Raw genomic sequence first — 27,297 nt, 5'->3', positions numbered from 1 at the left:
AGGGTGTGGAGAAAAGGGAACCCTCTTGCACTGTTGGTGGGAATGTAAACTGATACAGCCACTATGGAGAACAGTATGGAGGTTCCTTAAAAAAGTAAAAATAGAACTACCATACGACCCAGCAATACCACTACTGGGCATATACCCTGAGAAAACCATAATTCAAAAAGAGTCATGTACCACAATGTTCATTGCAGCTCTATTTATAATAGCCGGGACATAGAAGCAACCTAAGTGTCCACTGACAGATGAATGGATAAAGAAGATGTGACACATATATACAATGGAATATTACTCAGCCATATAAAGGAACGAAATTGAATTATTTGTAGTGAGGTGGATGGACCTAGAGTCTGTCATACAGAGTGAAGTAAGTCAGAAAGAGAAAAACAAATACCATATGTTAACACATATATATGGAATCTAAAAAAAAAAAAAAAGGTTCTGAAGAACCTAAGCGCAGGACAGGAATAAAGACGCAGATGTAGAGAATGGACTTGAGGACACAGGAATGGGGAAGGGGAAGCTGGGATGAAGTGAGAGCGTGGCATGGACATATATACACTACCAAATGTAAAATAGATAGCTAGTGGGAAGCAGCCGCATAGCACAGGGAGATCAGCTCGGTGCTTTGTGACCACCTAGAGGGGTGGGATAGGGAGGGTGGGAGGGAGGCGCAAGAGGGAGGAGATATGGGGATATATGTATATGTATAGCTGATTCACTTTGTTGTACAGCAGAAACTAACACACCATTGTAAAGCAATTATACTCCAATAAAGATGTTAAAAAAAAAAAAAAAAGATATCGTGGAGACACCTGAGCTGGCTCCAACGAGCTAGTCCCTTGCTGAGTTCTGACTCCAGGAAGGCACTAGAGGGAGCGGGAAGACTGCAAGAGGAAGCTCGAATGTGCTCCTTTCTGTTTTGCTTCCCATTCGTACCACCACTCCCTCAGCCCCACCCCAACTGGGCCCTCCAGCAACGCATCTGGACCCCAGCAGTGACAGTTCTTCCCAGTGGTAGCAGCTGGTTGCCCTTTTTCCTCATTCTCCGAACCAGCCTCATGGTGGTTTCTGAGACATACCAGCTGGTCAGCGCTTTCTTATCCAGCTCCACGGCTCCTCTTTGGAGCATCTAGGTTCCAATAGCTCCAGCCTCTTCCTATAAGCCCCCGTCCTCAGAGCCGTAGCCTCTTCCTGCCATTACCGCGTCCATGATACCTCAGCGCAGCGCTGATCAAAGTGCTGTGGGCAGACCAGCGCCAGTCCTTGAAGCATTTGTTACTGTTTCATTAGAATGTCAATTAACTACATCGTGGAGAGCGCTGTTCAGTTCAGCTGACTTTTCTTCAGAGGTAGACTCTCCCAAAAAAGAAGCAGTGAGTTGATTTACATTCAAGCCAAGCTCCTTATCTCATGGCAGACAGGTAGCAAACAGCGGATCGATTACTCTGAGTAACATAGTCTTAGTGCCTCCCTCTTGGTGAATGATTCTTCACATTACAGTCACCCCAAGAATCCCTCCTGTGGTTTCCGTCTCCTAACGCGGACCCTGACTGATACAGAGGTTAGGTATAGATATATTTTGAGTAACCTTTATTTTAATCATACACATGCATGGGTACAAAACTGTGATATAAAATGCACCATAGGGTCAAAACGTTGGAAATATATTAGCCTAACATGTAGATTACATGGAAAAAAATATTTACCTAAGTCCCAATTGCACATATATCTAATGACCTTCCTGTGACACTATAGTTTTTAAAAATAAGTAAAGGAACTCTAAGAAAAGTATTCAAAGAACTCCACTCAATATAAACTTCCATCTACAAATGAGAAAAAAAGGTAACAGTAAATGAGAGATAACTTACTCTATTTTTAAAGGCTTGACATATGGTTCCTTTCAAGACCTAGAAAAATGTGTTACTCTGTATGAGTACCTTGTGCTCTGGGACTTCAGAGCACCTGAAGTAATTCTGGGTCTTCTTTTATGAAAGTACTTGTCTCTGCTAATCATATTCATGGGGCTAAGGGTCACTTGTGTCAGCAATTATAGGAGCAGACTATTGAGACAGGCTTACGTCTTTCAACTATTTAAATATTTCCTACTAACCCAACAATGACTTTACTTAATAGTTCAGTGATGTCTGTAAGGTCAACGCCTTCTAGCGTCTACGTCTATCATCAGAGTTAACTGCTGTCTGTAAAGGAGGCTCGGAGCTAAGAAAGCAAAGACGACATATATGCACACCTGTTATCCCCTCACCATAAATGAGGCACATCCTCTTATCTGTCATCATGAAACTACAGAAAACATTTTGTTGATTTCATATAAATGACACACAAACATGCTTTCTTTACAGGGTGTCTGAAAATATGGGGCCAATTATTTCATCCTTTATTACAGAACTATTCGTAGGGTGACCACATAACTTATCACCCAAACTGGATCAGTACAAGAGGGAGGTAAGTGCCCGGGACCCTGAGACAACTCATGTGTGAAGCCAGCCTGTGTCTTGCTCCAAAGATACATTCACACATCAACTACAGGAATTATGACATAATGGAGGGGAAATCAACGCACAGTAAATAAAATGATAAAATGGCAAGGCAGAAATAGAGACAAAGATGTAGAGAACAAATGTATGGACACCAAGGGGGGAAAGCGGGTGGGTGGTGGTGGTGGGATGAATTGGGAGATTGGGATTGACATGTATACGCTAATATGTATAAAATAGATAACTAATAACAACATGCTGTATTAAAAAATAATAAAATAAAATTCAAAAACAAGGACAATAGATAAATATTTCTCTATGCTTCTAGATACCTTGCATATGAAAACCATTTCTAGGTTGCATAAGGTCTTATTCCATGACGTATCCTTTCTTCAGAAAAGCTGGAATATTTTAAAAATTAAGCACACATGGCAACTGTGAGAATGCACCTCTTAGATCTTGGACTGCTGGGACAGTGGCTGACTCAGGGCCCCGCTGCTGTGCAGTAAAATCCACAGCAGTATTTGCATGAAGGCCCTGCTGCCCACAGGCTGCTGGCAGCCTATGACTGAACACAACAGGAATACTACAGCGAGCCCATTTCTGGGAGACATAGGTCTCCTTTGATGATCAACTGTGGCTCCAGGACTGCCCAGTGGCCTGACTGAATTTTTCTTAGAAAGGCACAGCAAGCAGTCTTAGAGGCTCACCCACACTTTCCTTCTTTCCCTCTCTCCTGCACACATGGTCAGACATACATTGTGGTCTGAAGGCTCTTCCAGCCTCCCGGCCAACTCCCTCCCCATTTTCTCTCACAGACACTTCCCCTAATCAATTTCGTACACATTTAATCTCTTCTTGGTGTCTGTTTCTCAGAGGGCTCAGACTAAGACAGCACAAGTGTGGACTGACATAAACCTAGTTTATATGTATTTAAAAACTCTCAACTGCCTTATTTCTCAATACAAAGAATATTTTTAAACTGAGGGCACTTAAATCGGTCATATACATACACTGAAAATCTACGATGACTTGGTAAGCCCAGGAAAATATATATGTTCTCCCCACAGGATTAAGCCAATTCAAATTGGAAAGGTTAACAGTGTTTAATAAAATTTAAGTATTCAGCCTGAATGTATTTGAATATGGTAGAGAAAACTCAAGCTATTCTTATACTAGAGATTGATACCTCATAGCCTCATCTATAAAATGAGGTATTTAGATGATAGGCACGATAACTTTTACATCTAAAATTCTATGGTTTTCAAAAATTTTTATTAATTGATTTGTTTTCTATTTTTTAAGATTCTCTATCATGGGTGCATGGTACTTTGCATTTGGTAAATATCTCTTTAACGGGAGCATAGAATTTCAGGGTAGAAAGGGTACTTAAGGTTACTTAATACACCCTAGAAGATGAGACGTATCAGATTCATTTGACCTAAAAGCAGAAGAAAATTGGACAGTGCAAGTTGCCTAGGTATTTTTCTAACAGCACATGTAATGATCCACATTTTGGATGCTGGGAATAAGAAGCAGCTGTGGCCTTTCATATTTTAAAATTGGTCCACTATGCTGCTATTTTATTTTAAAACATTTAGGGTATTGTGAAAATTGGAATTACCTTGTTTTGACTATTTCTGGTGCTGCCTTCATAATAATTTCTTTTCCTTTTGGTTAGATGGGCAAATATATTGTCCATTCCAACAAGTTAACAGAAATATATTTTAAATATCCATTAAAGTAAGTATTTAAAGTTCTAAACAGAAACAATGACTACATTAGGTTAAGTTTGCTAACTTAACTAAAGGAAGTCATGAGGTTAAGGTGGGCTGGTAAAGTGGGGAAAGTACTAGAATAAGAGATAGCAGTGTGTGTTTCACTTGAGATTCAGTCCTTTCATAAACTCACTGTATGACCTGTGGAATGCCATCTACCCTCTCTGGACTTCTGCTTCCTCAGCTGTGAAATGAACGAGTTGGACAAGATAGCTTATGAAGTCCTTCCCAGTTAGCTCATGTGGAGTCTATGCACACTTTTCTATCTCGCAGTATGACTAAACACTAAACTGTACAGCTCATACAAAACTGAGTGCTTCTTAGAGAGTTATCAAAGGAAGAAACCCCAAATACAAATTAATCCAACAAGAAGAACAACATCTATTTCTCCTTTCATTTTTAAGCATTTGTTATATCTAGAGGCAGCTGAAAGGAAACTGTTATAGTTTAAGGAACAACAATTTCCAGGCAAACATTCTATTGACAAGCCCTTTTACTGCCTTCTACAGAGCCACTGAGGACTAGGGGATGAAAACTACTCTCCTTCCATTCAGTCTGTGTCAGGGACAGAATGAAGCAGAGCTAAGTGTCAAAGCATTTCCTGTTCTGATGACAGATGGCCAGGCTTGCTGAATGAGAGCTTTTAAAAGAGACCACATCCTGCAGATCTAGGGAAAAGGGCAAAAAAGTGCTCCTGGCTCTCACCATCTCTCCTTGCTCACCATCAAAGCCCTTCAGCAACAGAACCCGACGTGAATTCCAAACCGTGACCTCAGTTAGCAACTCGACATTCCCATGAAGCCCAGCTCTCCCATGTCAGCTGAAATTCCATCCAAAGCTATTTCCTCTTCCAAGGTAGTCAAGTTGGAAGCATAAAAGCTCTACAGCCATTCTTTCCATTTTTTCCCCTAGATACATAAATTTGAAAACTAGAACAGTAGGGTTCCAAAATAAGCACTTTCCACCACATTTATTTACCCCAGTTGAGAATGTCTTCATACTTCGAAATTTTACAGAGTGAAGTTCATTCTTTTAAATCTATTCAAGTGACCTCTGGGCCATGTAGTCTTATTAAGTGAAAAATAAGTGCAGTTACTAAAAGAAAAGACAAGTAAAAAGAATTATTTCCTCTAGGAAAATATGATATTGGGAAACAACTATTATTTATAATAGAATTTGCCAAGGGCAGACAATATCTTACAACTCAGACTTGAAAAATGAAAACGTATTTGCAATTTTCATATCAACATTTACATGAGAATTTACTAGTAAGGCGTGCCACTTGGCCCAATGCCCCAGTTTGAAAAAATTTTTTTGCTAAATAAAGATAACATTGATATCACTTTAAAGGGTAATACCATAAAACATTTTTAAAAATAATTTCCCATTTTCTGCCTACTCACTATTGCATGACTGTGAGAATGTCTTCATGAGACTTGAAGTTAAGCAGCCTAACTTGTTAGTAGTGCCATTAAGCACTGAAATCAAGAAGAAAAAGACTATGACGGCCTCAAAGAATTGCTTTCATAGGTAAAGGTGCCTTTGTTCATGCAGAAGAGCAAAATAACAGCCAGGGAACACAGTCTATAAAAGGAATTGAATTTTCCACTGGCAGTTGGTGTTACCCTGTTGGTAGCTTTGCAAGACACTAAACTCTAATTTCTACTGATAAAGGCTACAGTGATAACACAAAATGCCACAAGTGATTTTTTCAAGTTGTGTGATGTGTGATGTGGAAACTCTAAATTCTTTCCAAGCTTGAGATGGATTTTATAAGGTTCTAATGCCCATAGGTAGCAAATAACCAACTAGAGTGGTCAATGGACTCAGTAACATCTATCACTGGAAAAACAAATTATTTTCAAAAGTATTTTCGGCAGATGCCTGAAAATTGTTTACTACAAAGAATAAACCGTCAATATTTTTATAAATCAAAGAAAAATGTACAAATAATTCTTAGCAAGTGTGTTATGATTGTTTAAAATTCTACTACTGCCACAACATAAAAAATGAGACAGAGGCTTACAGTTACATAAGAATTACATAAAGTAACTTGACAGAGCCTACCTTTTTCAGGAACCGGACTCCATAGGTAAATATATAAAGGCCAAATGAAAATTTCCACCTGTGGAAAGTTTAAAAAAAATTCTATGATATTCAATTTAAATATTTCACAGCACATTCTGAAATACGTAAGTGAAAAAAGTGCATTAAATGAACCCCCCGTACACACACCTCTGCCCCAACCAGGGATTAAACTTAATGAGCGATTTCAGTTCTGGCTAAACACATACACTTATGTGCATGGCATACTGCAAATATTTTAAATATTAATAATTATATTCATAACAAATTTTCTTTCACTCAGTTACTGTATTTGCCCATTTGCTTATCTTCTCTTCTACCAACATGTGAATTTCCTCTTGTTCATCACTCATGAATGAATAGATTTTACAAATATGAAGGTATATAAGATAGCTTTGAATTCTTTGTCTGTTTCAGATATTAAGTAAATGACTTAACTTTTGTTCATACTTGTTTTAAAAATAAAAGGTATAATATTTTTAAATCAGGTAACATATTTTTCCTTCATCTTTTAACAAATTTTTATTGGCATCTTTCTGGATATTGCTAAGGGAACCCATTTGGAATCCAAATCATCCATCTGATGTGCAACTGTTAACAACAACCTTATACCATCCCAAACTCTATGTCTAGCTGTTAGACATTCACTTTTTTAATGAGGAAAAAATTTTAAGTTCTCTTTCAATGACAAATGAATTGAATGTTTAAGTCTTTTAAAATACGAGACTTTATATAAATATAAAGATTTTATATAACTTATATACATACTGTGTGTATATATACGGTTACTACAAAAAAAACTCTTACCCTGGTACTCAATTCCCGATTTCACTTCTTATATTTTCTGAGTGTGAATAGTTGTGCCTTTAAAAACTGATTGATTTCACTAAATAGCATTCCTGAGGTCATGCTGTTCATGGTATCTTGGGTTACAAGTTGTAAATGAACAGGAAGGAGAAAGTGACTAGTCAACTTTAATTTGTCAGGAGGCAAATTGCTTTTTGTGTTTGCAAGTCATGTAAAAATTTCAAATAAGATTTTCTTATATTCTTTTTCAGATTCTTTTCCCATATAGGTTATTACAAAATATTGAGTATAGTTCCCTGTGCTATACAGTAGGTTATATTTATATATATTCATTGGTTATCTATTTTATATATAGTAGTGTGTATATGTTAATCCCAAACTCCTAATTTATCCTCCCCCCCTTCCCCTTTGGTGATCATAACAAATAAGATTTTTTTGAGAAGTTTATTTTAGGAGATGATTGAGGTTACAGACAAAATTTTCTGGAAGAGATGACAGCTCTTTTGAAGTAAGAAGTATGGTAGGGGGCCTCAGAGAGCTGAGTAAGACCCAATGGTAGACACAAGTGTCCCTGAGTTTTATTCCTGGACTGACTGACTCTTCAAACATGCTGGAATTCATGTCAGAACTAACACTGAGAGAAGAGCTTTGAACTGAAGGGTTGAAAATCATCAACTAATAATCCATAAAGCCTGAATTCAGGAAGGAACAAAAAGCAACGATTCTAAAACCTCTTACAAAAGCCCTCTTGTAAGGAAGGGCAGTTCATATACTGCAGTATCAAAGTCAAGGACTTAATTTTAACCCCATCTCCATTATCAATTTTTGGTGGTTATGGGTGAAAAGTATCTGTGTGCTTCCTTCTGTTGGGATGTACAAATTCTAAATCAGAAGTTAAGACCAGGGATGGCTCCAAGGGTGTGTAACTTGTGCAGTTACACAGGGTCCCATGCTTGGTTTAATGTTTTGCTGTCACTATCTCGAAATTCTTAATAATTGTTGAACAAGGGGCCCCATATTTTATTTTGCATTGGGCCCTGCAAATTATATAGCTGGTTCTGGTCGAGATACATAGATTCTCCTAACTTTGAGCAAATCTACTAATATCCCTTGACCTCAGTTCCATCTCTATAATGGGAGAGTGGGTTTATATTATACTGTTTCTGATATTTACACTGTTTTGATATATTGATGGCCTAAGGATTTGGTGGAACAAGTAATCTCCACTTCTCTTGAGCCCCTCCCACTCCTGATTGTATTAAACCAACCTACTTCACGCATTTGCAAGTCATTTTTCTGGCCCCTGAAGACAACTGAATTTGCAACTCCTAGATTAAATGATTTATAACAGCTGTTTCCACTCTAAGACACTCAGATCAGGCAGTTTTTATGCATAACAAAAAAATTTATGGAAGTCACTGAAATCCCTACAATCACTCATGTAACTACATTTTCTTTCATAGAATGACCCCGCTTTCATAAGACATAGGTTGTATTACAGGAACATGAATGCCTCCATCATTTGAATAACAACCTGTGATGAATATCTATAAGGCAGACTTTATTTCCACAAAATATCTACAGAAGCAAAATTTTCAAGCATTTTGCCACATTTGGAAAGTCGTTTTTTTATTTGTGTAGTTTCATGTAAGTTACAGTTTTAAATGGTGTCTAGCTACCAACCCCTGATACAGCCTCTCTCAACCTCCCACTAAAATACCTATGAAAAGAAAGGTAAATAAAGGTGCATGCAACCACAAAAAAGGAAGAAATAACCTTCAACCTACTGCAAGAATCAGAGAATTTTACAGCAGAAAAAAAGAATAAAATTAGATTTAAAAAATGTAATTAGAGGCAACAAGAAACAAGCTATGGGTCTTAAAAAAGGAAGTAGGAAAATCTTAGTATATCTTCCTGTCTCCACTTTCTGCCATTTGTACAGAAATGCAAAAATCTGCCAGTCAGAAACCTAGACAGCTCTCTGTCATGAATGATACTTTTTGAGGCAGCAGGAGAATCCCCTCACCCCATCAATTAGTGACTGTTCAAAAGATGAGTGCGAAAAAAAGGAAGTACTTAGCACCCTGGGAGTTTCAGTTACAGAAAAGATGACTAAGGGGAAAGAAGATCCATGGTGGTGTTACATTCTGGAGGTTGGAGTTCTTATAATCCATATAAATGACAGAGAACAAGAAACGGAGATAGCTGCTCTACGTCAGATTCTTCTGGTCCATTGAAAGTGGGCCAAGGCCTACCAACATCAACCTGCTACAAGGGCAGAGGTCTAAAAGCGGACTTTTACTAGCAAAAAAGAGGACAGAGAGTGGGGTCAAGGTCAATCCATACATCTTCTCTATGAGCAGGTCTAGATGGATATTTCCAAATTCAGGAATGAAAAAACATCTAAACGTCAACGCAGGTCTACTAGGAAGTACTGCATAAATACGGAAAGAAAAGAGCATGCTAAAGATCAAAAGAAAGAATCATCTCCTAAAACTAACTCCCTAGAGAAAGGGATGTAATTTTTATGGAAGTATGTGGTGCTGTTAAGGTATGTCCCCTAAAAATATACATCCCGTAAAAACAGAAGTAGAAAGCCATAAATTAGTAAAAGACTACTGGGTAAGATAAAAAGAGATTATAAGTGAAACAAAGAAGTAATACAAGGATTGTAAAAAATGAAGTGACAGAATATTATCCACATGAAGGGGAGGGGGGAGGACAATGTAGACACATCCTGCTTAAAATTAAAACATTGATGTAGAGGATAAACACCCCCATAGGGCTGGAGAAAAGAACCAATAGATGAAAGAAGACCCAAGATCTGGAGGACCATAAAAACTAAGTCTAATTATAGGTGCTTCTGAGAAAACACAAGTGACAGACTTAAACAGAAGTAATAATCAAACACACAACTGAAAAAGAAAAAACTGACTGAAAAGAAGAAATAAGGACCAAATTGTATCCCAAACAATATCAATTCAAAGCCACATTCTGACAAATTTTTTTTAAATTTTTTAACATCTTTATTGGAGTATAATTGCTTTACATTGTTGTGTTAGTTTCTGCTGTATAACAAAGTGAATCAGCTATACATATACATATATTCCCATATCCCCTCCCTCTTGCGCCTCCCTCCCACCCTCCCTATCCCACCCCTCTAGGTGGTCACAAAGCACCGAGCTGATCTCCCTGTGCTATGCGGCTGCTTCCCACTAGCTATCTATTTTACATTTGGTAGTGTATATATGGCTGACAAATTTTGAATCTTAGGGTTAAAAAGAAATCCTTCAATATCCATGCATGAAAACAAAAACAAGTCAACATACAAATCAAATGAAATATGTCACCATCAAAGGAACAAATGTCCAGTGGTCTTAAATTCTCCTTTGCATCACTAAATTTACAGGAGAGAGAGAAGGTTCCATCAAAGAAAGCTACTGCTAACCAAACTGCCTTTCATTTGTAAAGAAATATGAAAAATATTCTCACATATTCAAAAGCTCTGAAAATACATTACTCCTTAACTATTACTAAAAAATTACTTTGGTCAATTCTAACCCACCGAGATACAAATAAAAATTAAGAATTCAAAAAGTATAATTTTAGAATAAAAGGGCTACTGTTAACAACATAACTAATTGCCCTAAATTTCACTGCCCAATTAAATGCTATTGTTCTTAAGGGGCAATTTAATACAAAATATTTAACAACAATAATTGAGGGATGAATTCTCAGATTATATTAATGGAAGCAGGGATTGGAGAAGGGAAGCATTAAATTTATTCTTACAGAGAAATTTTAAAAGACACCGTTGTCATTAAAGAAGATGTGGTACAGATATGCAATGGAATATTACTCAGCCATAAAAAGGAACAAAATTGGGTCATTTGTAGAGACGTGGATGAATCTAGAGACTGTCATACAGAGTGAAGTAAGTCAGAAAGAGAAAAACAAATATCGTATATTAACGCATATATGTGGAACCTAGAAAAATGGTACAGATGAACCAGTTTGCAGGGCAGAAATAGAGACACAGATGTAGAGAACAAATGTATGGACACCAAGGGGGGAAAGCCGTGGGGGAGTGGGGGTGGGGGTGGTGGTGGGATGAATTGGGAGTTTGGGATTGACGTGTATACACTGTGTATAAAATGGATGACGAATAAGAACCTGCCGTATAAAAAAATAAATAAAATAAAATTCAAAAAGAAAAAGACACCATTGTCATGCTAAGAGAAATATAGTTAAAGAATGTTTCTTTAAAAACTTAAAGATGATGGCTGGTTAAAGATGGCAATGTGAACGCATGAATTTATCTGTGTGCCTTTATGAATGTAGCACTAAACAGGCAGAAGAGGAATTTTGTTAAGGAAAGCATAAACTCAAAAGTACACAGAAAACAGGAGTGAGGACAACCACCCCATTTTGGAGCCTGGTTGCAGAACCAGGAGCTGGGTCCCAAGCTGTGGGTGGAGAATACTCAGAAGCACCAGAGAATCCCAGAAAGATTCCAGACGAGGAAGCAACTCTGCTAGGAACCTCTATTGGAAAGAGAGGCCTTAGGGATTAGCTTGCCCAAGTCCACACTGCTGCTAAGTGGCAAAACCAGGACACAAACCTAGTGCAGCACTGACTCGAAAGCCCCCTCTCAAATTCCACAGAATCAGCGTGCATTTCTCTGCCTAGATGTGTTCCACTACATTTATTTGGACATGGAAATCTTTTATATCCATCAAGCCTGAAAATTAGAATGGAAAGCTAGTAAAAACTACCACCCACTGAATCTGGTTTATTGTCCTTATGCAAGAAGGCTGAAAGGGCTCTTTGTTAAAATCAAGACTAATAAAATGTGCCATAAAAGCAGGGAATCAGAGCGTTGACGTCTTGTGTCTTACTGCCAGGTGTCACTCACATGGCATAGGGGTCCTAATCTATAGAGGACACAGAAGCAGAGAAAGACATCCAGAGCAAGCCCCGTGAGCTCAACTCAGCACACCATCCTAGAGGGAGGAAGGTAGCACATGGGCCATTTTCTTTACAACATTTCTGGAGTGCTTGCTCTGTGCTAGCAGCTGTTCTAAGCACTTTACAAGTAGAAAGTCATTTAGTGAAACTATTCCACACAACAAGGTAGGTCCTGTTAACATCATCCCTAGTTTTTTTCAGATGAGGAAACAAGCACAGTGCGGTGTAATGACTTGCCCGGAGGTCACACAGCTAGTGAGGGATAGCACGGGGACTACGGACCAGGCAGCATGGCTTCAACATCCCAGCTCTTATGCATTAGGCTCTGCTGCCTCTTCCTGATTTTATACACCTGAAAACCGAAGACAGTGTATTCAGCTGAAATGGTGTTTCTGACCAAGGGGCCATTCGTGGACACCGCATGATGAGAACGCTCTCTGTCCTGATGAATAGAAACTGGCTGCTTGCAAAACTGGAAACAGGGAAGGACTGCACTGGGGATTCTTTTCAATACCAGGGCACTTAAACAATACTGAGCTTGTCCACTAAAGTCCCCAGTTATTATCTGGGGGCCCTTCTCCATCTTATCCACTCATCCTGTCCTTGTACTGCAACACTATCCCTCCTTTGGGATTTGTGTCAAATGCTAGTTACACCAAAAAGCCACCTTTTCTGAATGTTGCAACACTGAAAGCATTGTAATTCTCTGACGGTGTGTTTCTTACCTCCTTACCTCGTCTTTGATTACAGCCACAAACCTCTGACTTGCTTGTGAGTTCCAAGTGGGTACGACTGAATCTTACTTATCTTTGTGTTTCTGACAGCAAACAGAGTGTCTGACGAGAAACAGCTCCTAAATTGACATCTGAATTTTTATTAACGGTGTGAGTACTCCCCTTGACTTCTCTACTTTTAGCTTTATTTTAACCAAAATTGTCCTTACTCAAATAATTTTATCAACTATTTCCATAAACGGTGCAAAATATGTATAGGAAAGGGAAAAGACATGCCAAATGCTGCTAACACAATTTTTTACATGACCCAAAACAGTAGGAATTTGGAATCAAAGAAAGTCAACTCTGGAATGGTCTAAATAATAAAAAAAATACTGTATTGAGTGCAAAACTAGGATACCTTGTTAGGACACACAAAAAATAACATATAGTTCCTTTGATTCTGATTGAAATTATTAATTTTGAGACATTTCCATTTTAGCTGTTCCATAATCTAAGGTAAGAAAAAAAATCATTGCTTATCAAATACATAAAGAAGAGTGAAGTAGGGCTTATATCTGTTTTTTCATAAAATTTAATATTTAATATAAACATGCCACTATATCTTGCAAATTATTACAAACAAAGTGAAACTATGGAGTTTGATAAATGAGAATATATTTTGAAATAAATTAGTATAAACTTTGTGAATTGATACAGTCGTCCCTCAGTATCCCTGGGGCATTGATTCCAAATATCAATATCAAATAACAAAATCCAAGGATGTTAAAACCCCTTATATAAAATGGTGTAGTATTTGCATACAACCTATACACATTCTCCTGTATACTTTAAATCATTTCTAGAATACCTCATACAATGTAAATGTTATGTAAATAGTTGCTAGTACATGGCAAATTCAAATTTTGCTTTTTGAAACTTTCTGGAGTTTTTTTTTCCCAAATATTTTCAATCCCTGGTTGGTTGAATTTGTGGAAGTAGAACCCACAAATACAGAGGGCCAACTGTACTTTAAAATACATAAATCTATCCTTTTACCTCTAAGTACAAAAAGATTAAATTCCTATTTTTCTACAAAAACTCAAAGCTGATGACTTTCATAAAGTATGAACAAAGAGACAGTATAAACATATTACATTCATATTACACTCGTATTTCATCACCTCTCCAGTCAAGTACAACAGGACTTATGAAAACCCTTCGAAGGGGTTTCTGTATTATATCGGACACATTCACTTCCACAAAGTTTTGAAGTGAAGTAATTGTGGCTTCAAACTTAATAGCAATAGTCATCTTTATGAAGTGAACAGTACTTCTACTTACTAGGCTCTCTTTGAGGATCACCTATGTATTTTTATTAAGACAGTAATAGCTGGCATTCCTTGAGTACTTATTTTATGCTTGGTACCATCATAAGAGTTTCATATGTATTAACTTATTTGCATCTTATGAGAACCCTATGGGGTAGGTGCTACTAACATTCCCATCTTACAGACACAGAGAAACTATTTAGGTCACTTGCCTAAAAACACAGTTAGCAAGTAATGAATCTGGGGATTCAAATCCAGGCAATCTGATTCCAGAGACCACATTCCTTTCTACTAAATATCGCCTCTTTATTTTAACACAAAAGTTAAAATAGAAGGTTTTTTTTTTTTTTTTTTTTGCCAAGAACATTACTCTATAGCTCTTTCTCCTATCACATTAGGCAAAATCAGTGGAGTTACTCTGACAGCTGCAGCCTCCACTTTCAAGCTCCTTTTCGATACTAAGGCAGGAGGACAAGTAAGACTTTCTCTGTTGTCTTCTCTTCCTTTCTCCACAAATGTAAAGCACATACTCAAGGTGAAATGACTTGGCTACAGTCCTAGTTAGAGCTGGTGTCATGAGTGAATGCTGCATATCCTAGTAGGACAACAGCTCACCAAGAGCAAAGATTTGGTCTTATGGGTGTTTTATTGTAACACCAGTATATTTCTGTATATATAAATCAGAGTTATCCATCTCCCATTTTTTATGTGTTCGAACATGAGCTTTTCTTAACAGTCTTGTTCTACCAAACAGCCTTGTTCTTCACCACCGAAGGTAGTGATCCCTGGGAGTCCATCCACACCCTTGTTCTACCGATGAAAACATCAGGTTCAAAGAAATGTGTAACTTCTCTACATTCCCAGGTAACTTGGTGAAAGAAAAGAGGTCTCCCCAGTTTTCACACCAGGTCTCCTTTGTTCACATCTTGTGTCCCTATGGCCTTAAAGTCAAGACTAGAAACAGACAACGACACCATAAGTTTCAGAAAATACTCGGCAGACACCTGATACATTGCCAATGCTCTAAGGAGGTAGTGTAATGTCCATTAGTGCACAGACATCACATTTCACAAATTAAGCCAACACCTAAACTTTTTTTTACGAAGCCACAGGTGTCAGACTTCTATTTGTTTGTTTGGGTGGTTGGTGGGTTGGCTGGACTCTTGGTTTGTAGAACAAAATAAGGCCCCTCAATTATATTTTGCATTTAATAAGTCTAACAAAGCCGTCGGGCATCATTGAATCATGTTAATGATGCAGACACATACTTCTTTCTTGTTCCACAGGCTTTTAGCCAAAATACCTCCCCCAAAAGATTAGTTTTCTTTACATTTAGAACACAGTATTTTGAAATTAAGATAGACCCAAAGTCTTAGTTAAATAACTGGTAGGTTTCAACTGAGAACATTTTTTTAAAGAGGTAATGATTTTTAAGTCAGTATTCTCCTTTTCAAGCTGTTACTGGGAAACTAATTGTATTACTTGAGTTCAATAGAGATGTTCATCAACTAGGGAGAAAGTAAATTGACTTTAGTTTGAAAAACATCCCATATAGCTTAAAGAATGAAACAAAGGTGAGATTAAAGATTGCTTTTTTGGAAACTCTGGTATACAATCTAAATTCCCAGGATAGCCTTCAAACTTTCATTAGTTTAGGAATCCAAAGAAAAACTCTAGCTAGGGGAAAAGATGTGACTCATCCCATGGACTGATTATGCAGACCTGAGTTTTCGCCATAAAGCAAACATTTCCTGAAATTATTTCTATCTCCATCAATAATTAACTCTGTGACTCCAAATAGTTTTCCTCATTTGCTCAGCTGTTTCTCTGTTTGAGAAGCAACAGTCTTATCAATGCAATCACTGAGGTTGGAGGTAAGTCAAACCTATTCACTTCATTTTCAGGGCAAAGGTGAACTTAATTTGAGCAGAACTGTCTTCACTAAATCACTGATTCAAAGAACAGGCTAAGCACTTACGTAAGTTTGGTAATATGCAAAATAACGCTATATCTTTCATGAATATATATACTTACATACATATACACACACATATATATAGAGCATAAAAATAAAGAAGGAAATATAAACACCAAATTCAGGATAGAGATTGCCTCTGGAGGGTAGAGTAGACAGAGAAGGGGTATACAGGGAGCCTCAGCTGCTTCTGTAATATTTTAATCCTTTAAAACAGGATTGGATAGAGCTCAGAGGGTCTTTGTTATATCAGTCTCTGTATTTAAAAATACTTCATTATAAAAAAAAGGTAACATGAATAAGAATTATGTTCAGTAAAAACATATAAAATGACTGTCTTTTTCTTTTCTCACACCTAGAAACTATGAATGGCTTGTTCTTTATGTACTATCAGCCCAAACATCCTTTTCTAAGCATTATAACTAATTTTACTCTTTTCCTGTCATTATATTCATGCTTTTAGGGCTAAAATTGCCATTGGAAATGTTTCAGGTATTGTCTGCATTTATGCTGACTTCTAAATCCACTGTGCTCCATTTCTTAGATTTAACTATGATTTAGATATTGGTGCTTTTTTTTTTTTAACGCTTTGTTTATAAGTTCTATCAGCAGTCAAATTTTACTAATTCTCTCTTCAGTTCTCTGTTGCGGTCTATTCTTTTATCTCTAGGTTGACTTCCCTTGTCAAGTGCCCAGCAAGGTGGAACTCCGCATCGCTGGCATTTGTCCCTTTCCATGAGTCTTTCCAACACCAGTCCCAGGCCTCTACACTCTACTCAAAACACATCTGCCAAAAACCAGTCTCCACAAATTACACTTCTGTTAGGTCATTCTGCCTATAAAATATTTCTCCTTACTCCTATAATTCCCCTGAATATAGACTAAACATATAATTGTTAGCTTAAAGTCCATTCATTTATAATCAAGTTTGAAAGGCCATGATTTGTGGAAATCAGAAAAAGATAAATGAGCATTTTCCAGCTAACACTTGTCTAGGATAAGGATAAAGGAAGGAATAAAACCAAGAGTGCTCTCCTGTTGCCAAAAATAAAATTAGTCAATATGACTTTGGAACATGCACTTGCAAATGTCACAATTCTTAAGTATGTAGGTGAGGCAAAAGCAGCCAAATATTTATTATCATCTAGCGTCAAACTAATGTCGTGTGCCCCTTGAACATCAAGTGCTTTCATAGTCTCTATGTAATTTTTTTTCTTTTCTGAAAGCAGACTGAAGACAAGGAGTCATTTGTTCAGATGCTGTGATTGCATAGGAAAGAAGCAAATGGGAACTAATGGTACTTCAGTTTGCAAAAGGTACATACTTTTGAATTTAAGAAAGAAATTAATTTGCCCCTCTCTACTGCCCTGTTTGGTGTCAACTTTCTGCCACGGGCTCTCCTGCACATGTCATAACTGGACGAGAGACTAAGCAGCAGACCGTTCACAGGGATCGGGGTGGAGACCCTCCTTACCCTTAAATCCTGCCTACAACTCTAGTATAAAATTTCTTTAGTTTCCTCATCTGAAAATGGGGATAGAAATACCTATTTTTTAGGGCTGTTAGAATTTAATGAGAAGTGAAAGAAAAAATTAAAATACAGGGAGAGATGCTCAGGAATGGACCCTAGGATGCTAACTAGGCTCATTCTTAATTCACTTGCCCTGACACACCAGTCTCACCACGCAAACATTAAATATCATAAATCATGTCTCACCTCCTGGAGTTTTTTTTTTTTTCATCTTTTTTCCACCCACACCCACACCTCTCATCCCACAGCTCCTTCAGCCTGTTTACCACCACACTCTCCACCTGGACTTTTAAGTTGTCTGTGAAGAATACCCATGTGTACATGTAGATGTTTATGTATGTGTATATGTATGTACACACATAGATACATATATTATGTAAATATAGGTATATGTATGTGTATGTACACACATATCTATGTATGTGTATATGTATATGTATGCACATATAAAAGTTAAATCCAAGAATGTCAAGGATCTTCCAATCGGAAACAAATACAGGTATGTAGGCTTCTGACCTAGTAGCCTCTACTTGGGAGGATGATGTTCTTGCTCCTTCCTCTATTAGAGAAAGAAACATAATCAGACAAACAATTTGTAATCACTGAGGTATTTTCCAAAAAAGTCAGTCAACCTGTACTCCCGTATGAGAAAATAAGCCATTTCACAAAACTGAACCTAGTTACAACACACACAATGAAATTCTTAGCTGACTAGTTGATGCCATGTGAGTTGTATGCTGATTGAAAGGGTAATGAGTTGCCCACACACCAGCTATATTCATACTGTGGCACCTCATGTTTTAAATAACCTGAACCCTCCTTTCACTATAAGCATTGGAAGATAGTGGCACTGAGCTGCCCACTTCAAAGTAGCATCATGCTACCAAAAACTGTTAGCATTCAAAAATGAATTCGGTAAAGTTGCAGGATATGAAATCAAGGTACAGAAATCTGTGACATTTCTATACACTAATAAACTATGAGCAAGAGAAATTAAGAAAATAACCTCATTTACAATTGCATCAAAAAGAATAAAATACCTAGAAATAAATTTAACCAAGGATGTGAAAGATCTGTACACTGAAAACTGTAAGACACTGATGAAAGAAATTGAAGTAGACACACACACAAAAGGAAAAATATTCCAGGCTCATCAACTGGAAGAATTAATAGTTAAAATGTCCATACTACCCAAAGCAACCTACGGATTCAATACAATCCCTACCAAAATGCCAAGGGCATATTTCACAAAACTAGAACAAATAAATCTGAAATTTGTATGGAACTACAAAAGATCCTGAATGGCCAAAACAATCTTGAGAAAGAATAACAAAGCTGGAGACAACATGCTCCCTGATTTCAAACTATACTACAAAGCTATAGTAATCAAAATAGTATGGTACTGGCACAAAAATAGACACATAAATCAATGGAACAGAATAGAGAGCCCAGAAATAAACTCACACATATATGGACAACTAATCTACAACAAAGGAGCAAAGAACATAGAATGGAGAAAGGACAGACTCTTCAATAAATGGTGCTGAGAAAACTGGACAGCTACATGTAAAAGAATGGAACTAGACCATGATCTTACACCACAAACAAAATTAACTCAAAATGGATTAAAAACGTGAATGCAAGACATGAAACCATAAAATTCCTAGAAGAAAACATAGGTGGTAAACTCACCGATATTGGTCTTAGAGATATTTTTGTGGATCTGACTCCAAAGGCAAGGGAAACAAAAGCAAAAATAATCAAGTGAGACTACATCAAACTAAAAAGCTTCTGCACAGCAAATGAAACCATCATCAAAACAAAAAGGCAACATACTGAATGGGAGAAAATATTTGCAAATCAATATTGAATAAGGGGTTAATTTCCAAAATATATAAAGAACTCATATAACTCAACAACAACAGCAAAACAACCTGATTAAAAAATGGGGAGAGGATCTGAAGACATTTTTCCAAAGAAGACATACAGATGGCTAACATGTACATGAAAAGATGCTCAAAGTTGTCAGTAATTATCAGGGAAATGCAAATCAAAACCACAATGAGCTATCACCTCCAACCTATTAGAATGGCTATTATCAAAAAGGTAAGGAATGACAAATGTTGACGAGGATATGGAGAAAAGGGGACTCTCATATACTGTCAGCAGGGATGTAAATTGGTGCAGTCACTATGGAAAACAGTATGGAGATTCCTCAAAAAACTAAGAATACAACTACCATATGACCCAGCTGTTCCACTTCTGGGTATTTATCCAAAGAATAAGAAAACAGTAATTCGAAAAGATATATGCAACCCCATGTTCTTTGCAGCAATATTGACAATAGCCAAGATACAGAATCAACCTAAGTGTCTATCAATGAATGAATGGATAAAGAAAATGTGATACACACACACACACACACACACACACATACACACACACAGGAATATTATGCAGCCATAAAAAAGAATGAAACTTGTCATTTTTGACAACATGGATGGATCTTGAGGGCATCATGCCAAGTGAAATAGACCGAGAGAGACAAATACCATATGATCTCACTTACATGTGGAATCTGAAAAACAAACAAAAGCAAGCTCACAGATACAGAGAACGGATCAGTGGTTGCCAGAGGCGGAGGGAGAAATGAGTGAAGGGAGTGAAATGGGCGAAGTGAATCAAAAGGTACAAGCTTCCAGTTATAAAATTAATAAGTCATGAGAATGTAAAGTACAGCATGGCAACTATAGTCAACAACACTGTGTTGCATGTCTGAAAGTTGCTGAGAGGACATCTTAAAAGTTCTCATCGCAAGAAAAATAAATCCTGTAACAACGTATGGTGACGGGTATTACCTTACTGTGGTGATCATTTCACAATGCACATATATAAATACAAATCATTATGTCTGTACACCTGAAACTAATATAGTGTTGTATGTCAATTATAGTTCAATAGAAAATAACTAAAAAATAAACTAGCATCATGATCTCTCGTACTAGCTAGCATTACATAGTATGACATACTGACTGTAAAGCTATACTTAGAAAATAATAAACAGCATGAAACAAAGGGATAAGCATGAGATTTCCAATCAGGAGACACTGTAATCATCCTCTGATGCTCTCAAAATGACCTTGGGCAAATTCAAGTCTTTTCTGGGGAAGTAATCAGACCTTTAAGGTCTCTTTGAACTCTTATATGTTGAGTCTTAGTCATATTTTGATCCTGCAGTATTTGACAAAACTGGCCATTCTCCTTTGCCTGAAAAGCTGCTGCATTGCTCTTTTCCTCTTTTGTCCCAACTCTCCAAAGTCAGAATACCCAGGGTTCCATCCTCAGCCTCCTTTCCACTCCATATGCTCCCGCTAGTGAAATCACCCACTCCCTGTATGCTGTGCGATAGCTGCCTCTAACCGGCTTCATAAGGCTGGATACCCAAACACCAGACCTCTCCATCAATACAGGCACCTTGGACTCAAGATTAAACGTTTCTTATCTCTCTCCCAGAAATCCACTCTGTTTCTGACATATCTTTATCAAAGACATTATTATCCACTAAGTTTCCTCTCCTCCTCCTTCAACCCCTATCTCCCATCAGTCATCAAATCTAAAAGTTCTACTTTGGAAATATTCCTTTCATTTATCCTCTTTGCTCTATTCCCTGGTCCAGCACATATAGTTTTCATCTCTCTTGAAGGGTGGGCTAGCCTTTGCCGAGCTCCACAGACAGACATTTAAGCCAGGATGTCAACTGATTGATTGAATCATGAGAAAAAGAACAGTCGCACAGTCCAGAAAATTTGCTTTGGCATGAATGACAGTTTCTCTTCCTACAGGCAAACCTACACAGAAATCCAGAGTATGATCAGAAGATTGATTGCAAAACAGAACAAGAAGAGTTGGTGATCTGAAGATGGGCCTAAGGCACTTTCGCCAAAGAGCACGTCTTACCATTTCAGAAGCCAACACTCCTTTTCCCCACTGCTTTAATAAACTCAGCCAACCTATACCTCAGAACGTCTCATTATAATGTGCCTGCACCCCTACCCTTTTCTCAGCTTGGCGAAGCTAATCAAATGTTGCCCTAGCCAGGCCTGGAACCACCTCTTTAAGGGGACTTGACAAATCTCATTTCTAATCCATCATATGTTGATTCCTTTTTTTTTTTTTTTTTAACCTTAACCCTAAGTTTGGAAATAATGAACACATACTTGTCTCCATGTATTGCTTACAAATATTATCTCCCAGGTATCAGGGCTGCTTTCCATCTTCTGAATAGCCCATTCACCTTTATGCCTCAGCATCTTTGCTCATACTTTTCTCTCCTGGGACTTCTTTTCCTCTTTATCCAGCTCAACTTATCATGACCTTTCTGAAATTTTCCCTGGTCTCCAGCCCCCAAGGCAGAAGTGTTTGTCCCCATAATGTACTGTTCTAATATTAATATTTATTATAGTTATCCTTTAAGAGACCAACCACCAGTTGGATTTTCAGTTCTGAGTGAAAGATCTGTGCCTTAATTCTGCCCAGGACTAACATTAGGGAGGCTACGTTTGCACTGTCTGGGCTAGAATACTGGATCCATCATTTTCAAACAGTCTTTGTGAGCATGGGTGCTCCCTGTGACTCTATCACCTGGTCTGTAAAATGAAGATAGTAACACCTATTCAAAGGGTTTGAGAGAGGATTAAATGAGACAATACTTGTAAAAGTGCACAGAATAGCATTTCAATGCATGGCAAGTGTTCAATAACTTAACTATCTTTACTATTTTTATATAGCATGTATATGACAGATACCCCGTAAATGATTTCTGAATTAAGTTTTATGATTAACTGTATGGGCCAGTGCCAATGGCTAGACACACTAAACTACAACATGACTTTAGGACAGACATTTTGTATGAGATTTGAAGATACAAGGGTAGAGGAGGCCTTCATTCTATTAAAGTTGTTAAGCAGTGGGTCATGTAAATGAGACTCTCTGTTGCTTCTTTATTAAGTTTATGTGTCGGAATTTGGCTGACTTCTTATTTTCCCCTTGTTTGCAGCTTTAAAGTTATTGAATATTTAATGCTACAAAACCACTTGAGATTGCTGCTACACTAAATCTGCACATTGTACAAGCAGCTCTGAAAATGTTAAGAGTAAAATTTAGTAGAGCTGGGAAGTGAAAAGTACAGCAGTGAATTTCCATGGCAATGTGGTGTTATAAATAAAATATGATACGTGGAGTAATCGATCACCAAACATGTACAGATGAAGAGAATGAGTTTATGTTTACGTAGGGGTTTTTTAACTCCTTTGCTTTGAGATATTTTATAGCCACGAAATTATGTATCTGAACTTCAAGGTCATAATCTAAAACCTGTAAACCCACAGCCTCTAAACAAGAAGTTGCAAACTTAAATTCTTCGGGGACCAGGCCTGCCAGACAAACAAGGAGATGGTTAGGCTAAGTTCTCGGTACCGGATGAATGGCCACTGGCACTCAGTTTCCATGTTGGCAATGGGACAGGAGGTGCTCAGGTCTGTGGCAATTTCAATACCCTATTGAAATAAGGGTCAGTCAAATGTCAAGAAGAATCCAAACTCAATTGTGGCCAGATTTTTCCCGTTTTTCAGAGAAAGCTGGCAATCTGATATGTTACATATTTTATATGAAATCTGATTTTTTAAATAAATGCTGGCAATTAACGCGATTGAAAAATAAAACACCAAACAGGCCAAACAAAATCCATCTTGAAGGCTGGATTCAACTTGGGGTCACCAGTTCACAGCAGTTGCTCTAAGCTTTTTACTTTCATATGTGGCAGAAATGGGTGGGATGTTTTATTTCTAACCCTTACTCTCTAAACTACATGAAGAAGCCAGAATGAAACTCTTTGCTTTCCTGAGGCATGGAATTTTTGTGGGTAAAATTTCACCCTCATTCTCTAATGACCTAATGAACTCTTGCTCAGTTCTCAGAAAATGTCCAGCAACCAAAACTGGACAGAAGTCAAATCAAAGAAATTCTATTTGTAATTATGCTCACAAACAGATAGCCATTCATTAAGGAGGATAAATTGAGGAATTATGAAATGCCTAGACATCTGGGAGTCTAAATATGAATAGGTCACGGTCCCTCTCTCAAGGAGTTGACAATCTACTAAGCTGTTTCTTGAGGGGCTACAGCTGCAAATCTAAGGAAGCCTTACCTATTCGAGGTCATCATTCACATCCTCTGTCTGCACTCCCAGCTTGGGACAATACCCAGACAGTAATCTTTATTTCAGGATCATCCTGCCCTGGTGTCAGTAGGCAAAAATGCCTGGAAAACTCAGTCCTTTCACATCAGATCTGGAAATCTTGTTAAGATGGAGATGGTGTCATACCCTGTCCCTTCTCTCCATGAGCTGAAGAGAGGGACTGGTGAGTAGAGATGCAGTGGGGAACCAGGCAGAAAACCCAAGAAAAAGTTCCACTGGGCCCAAAGTCCAAATCCTCAATGTTTCCCCAATGTCCAGATCCCCTGAAGACTTTTGTAGTAACACAGAGCAGGAGAGATGGTCAGGAGATCAGTGGCTCCAACACAAGGGAAAAGCGGGCTTTCATTATGCGTCTGGAAGTCCCTGCCCCATGTTAGTGGAATAATGGAGGAAAAGCTCATGGGGATGGGAGATGAGAGTGACAGGGCCTGTTCTGGTCCCTTTCTGAACCTAAAAAGGAGTTGGGGTTAAAGGATTCTTGACATAATCAAACATTTATCGGAATGAACTATTATATTCTTGTATTTCCTTTCCTTTACAAATAAAAAGGTTAGTAAAGGTATATTAATGTTCACATTTGGAGAAACAACAATAAAAATAATTATTACAAAAATGTTTATCACACTGTCAAAGTTTTGATCATAGACGTTTTTAAGTCTGAAAAGGTATAATGAAAGGAGGAAGGGCAAGGGGAGTGGGCAGGTGGGGATGCAGGGAGGCAGTCGGTAAGACATTTACAACTAGAGTTACGATAGCAAATCAGTCACTCATAGATGATGGCAAATATTAATGGGAAAACAATTCAAGTTACAAAATAAAATGTATTCACAATTTTCCTGGAACATCTATACTATGTAATTCAAGGCAGAGATATACAGTCACACAGACAAATTGATTTTCAAGTGGTTCCTTGTAATCACTTGTACATATATGGGATGTAATGGCTAATGTAATAAATACACATTCTTTCTCTGCTCCACTGCATGCTTTAGAGTAACATTATTTCCTGGAGCTGTAAAAGCTCTTTCATGTCGAACCTCAGGTTTACTGGGGTAGCACTGCCAAGAAAGGAGACAGATTGAGAAGCAAGCAGGTCCTTAGGGAAAGAATGGCATGCAGATTTTCTCAGAACCAAGGACTTCTTTCTAAAGGGGTAAATAATTAAATCCCGTAGTATTCCTGGAAGTGGCCTCTGCCTACAAGATGTTGCCTATTTTTAGCCAGACTGAGGTTCCTAAAAGAATAATTCTGAAGACACTTTTATGACTTGACTCTGGTCTTCAAGGCTTTCAGTAATCAAATCCCACCTTTAGACTCCTACCTTGGTCCCCACTAGCCCAATGTGTGTGTCTCCTGATATATCAGATCTGGGCCTGCTGCTGCCTCGACTCCCTTCATCATCTGTCCAAAACCACTCTCCTCTACAAGGCCCCACTTATCACCTCTCTACAAGACTTTCCTTCTTTTTCCAACTCTTGCTCCACAGAAGATTACAGGATTCTTTGGCTCTGTTAATCACCCTCTCCTTAACATCATAGACAAGCAAGCAAACAAACAAAAACAAAAAATATCCTAGTGACGACCTACTATTTTCTGGCCACATGGCAAACATGGCTTGTCTGAGGTCACACAGGAAATACAGGAGCGGGGGACCAAACTCAAAATGTACTTAGGATGTCTGACACAAAACCCCTATGAGTTTTGTACAACAGCACTCTGCCCATCATTTAACAATAACAACGACAATAATAAAAATAATAGCTAACACTTACTGAGTAATTACCAACGGATACACTTCTAAGCACTTTACATGTTCTAATTCAGTAATCCTGACAGCAAGTAGGTATTACAATGACTCCCATCTTAGATGTGGAAGGAGACACGGAAAGATGGAGCAACTTGACTGAGTTCGCATGTCTCGTAAGTGGCAGAGTCCAGGCTCTTAGCCCACATGCCATACTGCCCCACCTACTGGCTAATAGTGCCATCTAACTGCTTCCTGAGACTTTTATAGCTAGTTCTTATGTTCAACTGTTCTCACTATATTCCCTATCATTCTTTTTATATCAGAAAGGGAAGTCTTGAGAAAAAAACAAAATGTTAAAAGGCATGAGTGCTGGGAGGAGGTGGGAAGAGGAAAGGAGAGACATGGCAAAGTAGCAGTCTTATTCCTTGGTCTAAAAGGATGAAACCCTTAGGCTATCCTCAAGATGAAACTAACCATCAAGTTGAGACTAACCATCTTCTCCTTTACTGATGTCCTTGAAGCCACCTTTGACAGCCACAAACTAAATGGAAACGATGGAGTAAACAGATATAGGTACCAGGTCAGCCTGCAGGTACCTAGAGCCCTGGCACAGTGTGGGTATCCAAAACCCCCAAAGGTGTGACACTACCACCAACCCAACCCCTCACTGATTCATTGCAGGAGTTCTACAAGCTCCTACAAACCTCAGTTTTGGAATAAAATAATTAAAATATTGGACACTACTTCCATGTCACGAATTCATAATTCATGTTTCAAGGGGCACTGCCCTTCAAAAGACACCATTAAGAAAATAAAAGACACAAGTCACAGACTGGGAAAAAATGTTTGCAAGTCATCTACTTGATAAAGGATTTATATCCAGAATATTTAAAGAACTGTTAAAACTCAATAAGAAGAAGACAAACCCAATTTAAAAATAGGCAAAAGACCCGAACAGACATTTCACTAAACAAAATATATGGATGGCCAATAATCACATGAAAAGATACTCAACATCATTATTCACGAGAGGGATAAAAAAATTAAAACCACAATGAGATACCACTTTACAGCCACTAGGAAGACTATAAACAGAAAGACAATACCAAGTATTTTCTAGAATGTAGACAAACTGGAACCCTCATACACTGCTGATGGGAATATAAAACGGTGCAGCCACTCTGGAAAACAGTTTGATAGTTTCTTAGAAAGTTAAACCTAAATTTACCATATGGCCCAGCAATTCCTCTTTTAGGTATCTACCCCAGAGAAACAACAACATGTCCACACAAAGACCTGTATGTGAATGTTCACAGCAGCATTATTCCTAATAGGCAAAAAAACCACAAGTAATCCAAATGTCCACCAATTGGTGAATGGATGAACCAAATGAGGTATATTCATCCAAAGTACTGATACATGCCACAAGATATATGAAACTCAGAAACATTATGAGAAATGAAATGGAACAAGCCACAGAAGAACACACACTGGATGATTTCATTTATATGAAATGCCCAGAAAAAGGAAAATCTACTGAAACAGAAAATAGATTAGTGGTTGTGAGTGGCTGGGGAGAATGACAGCAAATGGGCACGAGTGTTC

The 27,297-nt window shown here is 37.9% G+C and overlaps 1 protein-coding gene across 2 annotated transcripts in view; it reads right to left on the bottom strand.

The window, feature by feature from the left end:
- Positions 1–27,297, bottom strand: part of CERS6 (ceramide synthase 6) — a 323,409-nt gene that overhangs the window by 125,081 nt on the left and 171,031 nt on the right. For both annotated transcript variants that reach the window (XM_061201251.1, XM_061201260.1), the window contains exon 4: positions 6,347–6,404. In XM_061201251.1, the coding sequence (XP_061057234.1) occupies positions 6,347–6,404 (58 nt within the window). The remainder of the gene's footprint in view (positions 1–6,346; positions 6,405–27,297) is intronic.

This window comes from Eubalaena glacialis, chromosome 1 (genome assembly GCF_028564815.1).
Source record: "Eubalaena glacialis isolate mEubGla1 chromosome 1, mEubGla1.1.hap2.+ XY, whole genome shotgun sequence".
Lineage (NCBI taxonomy): Eukaryota > Metazoa > Chordata > Mammalia > Artiodactyla > Balaenidae > Eubalaena > Eubalaena glacialis.
Note: the sequence above shows the minus strand (reverse complement) of the source record. Positions and strands in the feature narration are given on the sequence as shown.